Below are 8959 nucleotides of genomic sequence, written 5' to 3'. Positions count from 1 at the left end.
GTCCATTCTTCTTGGCTGTGTATATATGGCTTCATCTCAGCATCCCGTTCTTCTCCACATCCCTCTATCAAATTCCAGTCTACTATTGAGAGGCGTGAGCTTAGTTACTCTTCAAGAATAACTGTTTCAGCTGCTGTTCCACTGCACATCAGAAGCCATCGGCCCTGTTCAGCTGCCTTCGAAGAAAAGGGCACTGTACCTTTTCCGAGTTGCAAAGGCCACTTCAGGGATGGTGCCATATTGTCCTGGCCTCAGAAGATGCCTTTTGATAAAGCCATAACCACGCTTGTTTTGGCAAGAATCAGTAGTCCTTTGTTTCATGTCCTGTCTGTCCATTTTGTCAGCAGTTGATTCGAGGATACTTTGTTGTCCAGTGGCTAACTTTTGCCACAATGAAAGTTAACTCCATATGCAGTTTCTTCAATGCCCATATTTTCTCTGAAGTAGATTGGTACTGCCAGGAGCCAACATGTCTCATAGTCATAACAAAAAAGAAAAATTTTCTAAGTTATTAAAACATTTTAAATGCCATATTCTATAGATCTCTGAAGGGTTTGAAGATGACCTGTCTAAAATATATCTGCTCAATTTTAAAACATATCTAATATGACTACAAGTTCTATTGTAATGTCTAACTACTAACTTTCATTTCTTTATATCCTAATAGTTGGTAATAATAACATTCAAGGATCAGAAAATTGCATTGTTAAATGAACGGTATAAGTACAATTAGAAATATACATATAGCATTTTCTAACAATATTAATTTCAATATATATAATTTCTATACAATATAAAACAATCCAATCCAATGTAAAGTACTTAAAACTAGTAATTGTCTTTTTCTTCTTTTCTTTTCTTTCTTTCTCTCTCTTTTTTTTCTGGTCCATTTCTTGCTGTGATGTCACAATGACAGACACTTGTGCACTCACAGCTCTGGCTGAGGCTGCCTCCTGTCCTCACAGTGCAGGAGCTGTCGGTTGGTTGGAGAGGTGGTGTTCGGCACTGGTGAAAGAAAGAGTTGACTTGGACTTTCGGGAGCTGTTGGACCCCGACATTGTGAGTTTCTCTCCAAGTCTGTTGACTTTATTTGGTTTCTTGTTCTCAGTGAATTTGTCTATTGGCTTGCTTTATTTTTGCGCTTACTTTTTCATGTTCTTTATTATCTTCTATTTGACTTTCTATTCTTTTTGGTGTGTATGGGGTAATTCAAGACAGGGTTTCTCTGTGTAGCTCTAGCCTTCCTGGAACTCACTCTGTAAACCAGACTGGCCTTGAACTCAGAGATCTGCCTGCCTCTGCCTCCTGAGTGCTGGGAATAAAGGCATGTGCCACCACTGCCCACCGGTTTTTATTCATTTTTAGGCTACGTTTACTGAGGTAGAATATTTTGATATTTTTATTTTATGGGTATGAGCATTTTGTCTCCATGTATGTCTGTGCACCACGAGCCCGGTACCCGTGGAGGTCACAAGAGGGAGACAGATTAGCTGAAACTCAAGTAACAGGTGATTGTGAGCCACCGTGTGGCTGTTGGGCACCTAACCGGGCTTCTATGAAAGAGCAGGAGGTGCTCTGAAACACTAAATCATCTCTCCAGCCCCTCGGTGTTTATCTTTACCTCTTCATTTATTTTTGTCATGTTTTTCTTGATTTATTCCTCCCATTTCAAGCCTTTTCTTGGTATGGAATATGACACATAGAAGCGATTTAGTTATGACAATCACAGGAACACCTGTAACACATTTTGATCACATTAATCATGTGATTAACCTGTGCTGTTATGCTTTCTTTTCTGCTTCCTCCTCCACTTTCCTAGTAGCCCCTTTTTAAGTTGACGACCCCCTCCTGCTCCCAAATCCCACAGAGGAGAGAAAACAAGCGGCACATTTGGAGGACTGGCTTTTCCCAGGTAAAGCATCTGCTCCAGTCTGTCCTTGTTGAGAGCCCCAGTTTCATCCTGGATGGCTTCCCATGGCTTGACTGTGGCACTCTTGCCCTTCATTCCGTTTCTATATTGTGGTGTTTGTCCTCTAATCATGCAGAGCAATCCTTGCAAGGATCCTTGTGAGTGTGTTTTAACCATCAAGTATGGCCTTATTAATGTGTTGTGGAATTTGGTGAGAAGTGTTAGTACTATTATTAAGGATTTTCACATCCACATTCATCATGGAAACAACCTTTTTTTTCTTAATAGTGTCCTTCCCTGGCTTTGGCATGAATGAGTTTGGAACTGTTAAGTCCTTTCTATTTTGTACAGTTTGGAGGAGTGCTGACATTTGTTCTTTAGGGGCTGGAATGGCTCATCAGTAAGTGCCTGGTCCTGGGCTTTTCTGTGCAGAGTCGTTTTTCATAAATACTTCAATCTTGTTGTTTATCGTCTCTTCTCAAGTTGAATTTGTATCTAGAAGTTTCTCAAATTTATCCACATTTTCCAATCAATGAGAAGAACACTCTGGGTTTAACAAACAGATTAATTTGGGGTGGGGTAGGTTGGAGAGATGGCCCAGCAGGTAGGAGCATGTACTGTTCTTACAGAAGACCTAGGTTTGCCTCCCAGCACTCCTATGACCCACCATAAATGCCTGAAACTCCACTTCTAGGGGATCTGATGCCCTCTTCTGACCTTCTAGGTCATGGAAAAGAAATACAAAAAGTATCAGTATTTTAAGTTATTTGTACTACCTGTGAGTGTGCGTGTTGGCACCCTCGAGTGTGCATGTGTCTGTGCATGTGTCTGTGCGAGTCTGCCAACATGGGCACATGCATGCATTGTATGGATGCCCTCAGAGGCCAGAGGTGTAGGCTCACCCAGAGCTGGAGTTAGGGTAGTTGTGAGCCACCTGACCTGGGTCCTGAGAACCACATACAGGTCTTCTGAACTCCTGAGCCATCTCCCCACCCGGGCACTCTGGATTTGGGGGTGTCTGTTGTCATATCAACTGCTCTTGCCTCTGATTTTATTAGTGCCTTCTCTCTCAGTGAGTGTTGAGTTCAGGTAAGAGGATGATTATCCTTCCCAAGAAGCGGCTCTTAGCTTCTGTGACCCCTTGTTTTATCCTCTGTTTCTGGTTGATTCCTACCAACCCAATCTGTGTCTTATTCTGCTGTCTGCAGCTTTGGAAGGTGCTTTCTTCTCTTCCTGTGCATTGAGTCCCTATTAGGTTGTCTAAAGTACTTCTGACTTTCTTTTCATTTTGGATGTAGGAATTTGTATTGATAAACAGTCTGGGCCTGATTTGGACTGTTTGTAATTCCCCATTGAGAGTTTGGTTCTAGCCGTATCGACGAGGACCTGACCATGGAGCAGGGCAGGGAGGCCCACTGCTCTGCTGAGGAGACCTTGACCGCTGACTATAAGATGATGATGACCCTGGGCCAAGGACAGTTTTCAGAGGTTAAATTGGCCTTTCATGTGCCCACAGTATCCTGTGTGGTTGTAAAAATTCTTAGAAACAAGAAGAAGTATGCCTCATTTATCAACAGTGAAGTCAGCATCATGAAATCCCTTGCCCATGCCAACATCATTAAATTGTTTCATGTGGTCCACATTGGAGAGACCACCTACCTGGTGATGGAGCATGCATCAGAGGGAGACCTGCTGCATCACATCCTGGAACTGGGGTCCTTAGAGGAGAGCGAGGCTCGAAGGTTGTTTATCCAGATATTGCATGCAGTGCAGTACTGTCACGATAACTCTATTGCTCACAGAGACATTAAGGCCGGGAACATCCTCCTGGACTGCAGGGGTAATGCCAAGCTGGGCGATTTTGGCCTTTCGGCTAAGGTCATCCCTGAGCAGAAATTTAGTGATTTCTGTGGTACTCTATATTACTGCGCCCCAGAACTCTTTGGAGAGGAGGCCTATGATGGCCGTGCCACTGATATTTGGAATTTAGGTGTGCTCCTCTTCCTCATGGTCGTCGGGCACTTTCCCTTCAGAGATAGCTCTGTTGCAGGGGTGAAACAGCAGATCCTTGCCGCAAACTTCAAGGTGCCTCCACATGTTTCCATCGACATTTTCAATGTCATCGTCGAACTGCTGGTCATCAACCCTGGCAGGAGGCCCACCATAGGCCAAATCATGAGGCGCCCCATGGTCAGGAACAGTGAGGCTCGGTCACCACCTACTTCCACACAGTCTCTCCCAGGCACCCCAAGCCCTAGCATTGTCAAGGCCATGACAGTCATGGGGTATAAATCTGAAGAAATCATTGAGTCTCTGAGAGACCAGAAATACAACCAGGTGATGGCCACTTACCTAATTCTACAGCACCAGTCACCTGGGGGAGACTGCTACCATCACCAGGAGAAACCCGTGAGAGCCATGCAGCCAGGCCTTGTCCTCAACCTGGCAGATCTTCACACTTTCCCTGTGTCCTTAGGAAGAGCTACCGACCCTGCTCTCCCCACCTTCACCTTGCCATCGAAGACCAAGGAGAAAGATGAGAAGAATGTCAGGCAGGGTGGCACAAGGCACAGCATGCCTGCCACCCTGTTCTGCCAGCCAAAGAGGATGCACCCTCCCTATCTATCCCACCTGTTCTGTCCTGTGACTGATTCCTTCACAAGCAGCAGCCTGGAAAGCATTGAGTATTTCACACAGTCACAGATTGGGTCATTCCGTGGTCACATGGCCAGTGTCCAGCCACCTCTCTTTCTGGACACCTCCTCTCCTAGGCCACACCAGAGTGAGAGGACAGGTGACACAGACAACATCATGTCCTCCTGGAGTCCCCAAGAGGAACTCTGGAGCTCCCAGGAGGCATCTCAGTATTTAACCCCCACAGGCTCCTCTTCTTGGCATACGTTGCAGAAAGAGACCATCAGCCAGGATGAGGCCATAACTCATGAAGCTACCTTGACCCAGGATGAGGTCATCACCCATGAAGGGACCATGACCCAGGATGAGGTCATCATCCATGATGCAACATTGACCTAGGGTGAGGTCATCACCCATGATGCAATCTTGACCCAGGATGAGGCCATCTACCAGGAAACCACCTTGACTCAGAATGAGGCCATCACCCAGGAAACCACCATGACCCAGGATGAGGCCATCACCTATGATGCAACCTTGACCCAGGATGAGGTCATCACCCAGGAAACCACCTTGACCCAGGAAGGGACCATGACCCAGGATGAGGCCATCACCCATGATGCAACCTTGACCCACGATGAGGTGATCACACAGGAAACCACCTTGACCCAGGATGAGGCTAAAACCCATGATACAACCTTGACCCAGGAAGGGACCATGACCCAGGATGAGGCCATCACCAATGATGCAACCTTGACCCAGGAAATGACCATGAACCATGAAGGGACCATGATAAAGGATGAAGCCATATCACAGGAAGCAATCATGACCCAGGAAGCGACCATCATGCAGGTAGAGGCCATCATTCAGGATGCAACCATCACCCCAGAAGCCACCATGACCCAGGTTGAGACCATCATTCAGGAAGAAGCTACCACTCTGGACGTGGCCATGACCCAGGAAGTGGCCATCACCAATGGCCAGCCCCAGGATGCAGGCCCAGCTTCATCCCGAACCCGGAGGCATCACAGCTGGAAGAGGGTCAAGAAAACAATCATGAATTGCTTCAGAAACCTCTGTTGCTGCTGCCTGCTTCCTGCAGAGAGAGGCCATGCCTCTTGCAAGAACCTGGCTCCAAAAGGAAGGGATCATGGAGTCACCCCCAGAACCAGGTGGGTGCACTTACTTCATTTTATTTGTGCTTCTCCTCCTGTCCCTTGTGATAAATGATGCCTGTGCCCACTTGTGGCACACTTGTGAACCTAACAACCTGTCACTTCAGAGAGACCAATCCCAGAGAATCCCCTCAAGTGTGACCTCAGGCTTTTTGAGCTACAAGTGGACAGCAGAGATGCTGATGAGAGCAGGGAGAGCAGGAGGCGGGGCAAGGCCAAAGGAGGCAAAGATCCCATGGAGGACCAGTGAGGTGCTTAGACACTGCAGGGCCAGCACAGTAAGCCCTGTGTGTTCCAAAGCCACTAAGAGTCTCCTTCCTGTGTCTTTCTGCTTTGAAGTCCTCAAGAGGTCAAGCCCCAGCTCCATGGCTTGTGAGTCACGGGTTGGGGACCGGTCTGGCTGAGCATCGGACAGCCCCATGGGGAGCCAGGCCAGATGTCTGGGAGGCAGTGTGGACACAGGCCCCTCCTGCAGAGGAAGAGCTGTCCACCCCAACGCAGATCTCTCCAGGTAATATCCCAGGCAGGAAGGACAGGCTTTTCACAGGGTCTTGCTCAGAGGGGAGGGATGAGGTGCAAAGGGGCCCTAAGCTGTCTCATGGAACAATAGCCCTTTGCCCTCTCCCCCTGCCTGGCTAAACATCAGAGATTGCCCTTTGGGTAGTGACTGTCCTTTGCTCCCTGTTTCGGGGCAGAGAACATGGTCTTCTCCATGAGGTGAGACTTCTGTCCCCAGGGAGAGTATTTCTAGTCAGCCTGTCCCACCTGCCCCAAGATGGGTTCCCAGGTTCAGAATGTGGACAGCAAGCAGCCCTGTAGGGCTCCAATAGAGGGTAGCTGTGGCGATATTGTGTTCCCCAAAATATTGTGCACCCTAATAAACTTATCTGGGTCAGAGAACAGAACAGCCACTAGACATAGAGGCCAGAAAATGGTGGCACACACGCCTTTAATCCTTTAACTTGGGAGGCAGAGATCCATCTGGATCTCTGTGAGTTTAAAGCCACACTGGAAACAGCCAGGCATGGTGACTCACGCCTTTAATCCCAGAAAGTGAGCCTATAATCCCAGGAAGTGATGGCAGAAAGCAAAAAGGTATATAAGGCATGAGGACCAGGAACTAGGCAGGTTAAGCTTTTAGGCTTTTGAGCAACAGTTCAGCTGAGATCTATTTGGATGAGGACTCAGAGGCTTCCAGTCTGAGGAAACAGATCGGCTGAGGAATTGGCAAGGTGAGGTAGCTGTGGCTTGTTCTGCTTCTCTGATCTTCCAGCATTCACCCCAAAACCTGGCTCCGGGTTTGTTTTTATTAATAAGACTCTTTAAGATTCATGGTACAGGTAGCCTTCTGCCAACCTTTTGCAAGAACCCCCAAAAGTCATCACAGCAAGGTACATTGCTAGAGTCCTCAGACCCGACTCAGAGCAAAGCTTGGGACAATCTCTACTGGGGAGTGACTCCAGGGCCGGCTGAGTCTCCTCTCTCCACCAATTCTGCCCTCTAGTTACTCACCTGCTGCCTCTCCATGCTTGCTCCTTCAAGGCCACCATTCCCATTGGGAACTGGATTCCGCACTCACCACCACGTGCCACACTGTGAGGCAGTGATAGATGTCATGATATGGATCGAATCAGAAACCCTTATGAGGGGACGGCAACCTGCTGTGGGCCCTGCCTCGTGCCAGCCCAAGTCTGCACTCAAAGGGGCATATCCCTAAGGTCGCTTGTTCTTGCACAGGTAAGCAGCCTTTTGCACATCTGTTGGGTGAGTTTCCTGGAACCCTCCCCTGTCCATCCCACAGTCACATTCGTAAGGTCTCATCTCGTGTGTTCTTTCTCCTTAGACGGTGCCAACATGCCACAGCATGAGACACAGAAAAGTCTGTGTGACTGATGTGGATGGTACATCTGTCTATGTGTCTCCCTAATGTGACATGAAAACAAGGGTCCTGGGATGATGCTCTTGCTAGGATGGCTTCTGCGTCCAACAGTGTGTCTTGATAGTATTCCACCACTAGGAGAACACATCTGTCACATCTGTTCTGTCCTTTGAGCAACACTAAGCTCCTAGGACAGACATTTTAATGTGCTCAATCTGAAAAGAAAAGAGAATCTTATTCCACTCTGGGGTGGGAAGAGCACCCCAGAACCCCATGCTTCCAACCCACCGACAACAACTCTGGGAAAGTACATTGCACAGGATTCTTTGCTGGCCTCAGCCACTGGATCTGCTCAGACAAAACTGAGGAGGACTTCTCAGGCGACTCTGGCCAGCCTGGTAGGGAGATCTGACTTGACATTGTGATCCCCCTAAGACAACTGTGTTGTTCTCCTGCCCCCATCCCCAGGAATATAAAGCCACTGGTCAGTATCTCTCTCTGTCTCTGTCTCTCTCTGTGTCTCTCTTTCTCTCTCTCTGCCTCTCCTACATGAACAATTTCCAGGAAGGTCAGCAGTTCTGTCTTAAACTGGACCCCCAGAGAATCACCAAACACTGAAGATTGCTATAAAGAGAAAACCCAAAATGCAAACATGAAATAAAAATTGCAATTGATTGAAAGAGATACATGATATTAAAACCGACCAACCAAAAAATAACAAACATAAAACCTTGAATGACCCACCCTAATAATAACAGTCTCACAGAAGCATGCTAAGGGAACACATTGCACCTACAACCAAAGATGGAAATTGGCTTTCATTCCCTGACAGGTGTATTAAGGTGTCACACGCACACTTCCATTTTATTTTCAGACATTTGGTTCTGTCTACTTTGCTACAAACTGTTTTCATCTGCTGTTTTGTTTGTTTGTTTTTGGAGACAGGGTTTCTCTGTGTAGCTTTGGTGCCTGTCCTGGATCTCATTCTGTAGACCAGACTGGCCTTGAACTCACAGAGATCTGCCGGGCTCTACCTCCCGAGTTCGGGGATTAAAGGCATGCACCACCACCGCCCAGCTCCTCTGCTGGTTTTGGTGTTCTCACAGAGTATTGCCCTATAACCCGGGCTGGACTGAATTCAGTATGTAGTCCAGGCTGGCTTTAAATTCCTGAGGATCCTGCGGCCTCAGTTCCTCTTAGGTGCACTGGAACACTGTTAGCATTTGTGGTTTAGTCAAAGTCTCATATATTCCAGGCAGACCACTCTGTAGCCAAAGAGGACCTTGAGCAGGATCCTCATCTTCTTGTCTCTAACTCCCCAAGGCAGAAATTCCAGTTTTGAGCCACTCTGCCCTGTTAAGTATG

General features: G+C 47.5%; 1 protein-coding gene across 1 annotated transcript; it reads left to right on the top strand.

Annotated features, from left to right (window-relative positions):
• The first annotated feature begins 933 nt into the window (after window positions 1-933).
• On the top strand, window positions 934-4306 carry LOC131905988 (sperm motility kinase X-like). The gene is given in 3 exon segments (XM_059256781.1): window positions 934-1059; window positions 3208-4141; window positions 4143-4306. Coding segments are annotated over 2 exon segments (882 nt in total). The 5' UTR covers window positions 934-1059; window positions 3208-3301; the 3' UTR covers window positions 4185-4306.
• The last annotated feature ends 4653 nt before the right edge of the window (window positions 4307-8959 follow it).

The sequence above is a fragment of the Peromyscus eremicus genome, chromosome 3, assembly GCF_949786415.1.
Source record: "Peromyscus eremicus chromosome 3, PerEre_H2_v1, whole genome shotgun sequence".
Classification (NCBI taxonomy): Eukaryota; Metazoa; Chordata; class Mammalia; order Rodentia; family Cricetidae; genus Peromyscus; species Peromyscus eremicus.
This window is presented reverse-complemented; position numbering and strand designations above follow the sequence as displayed.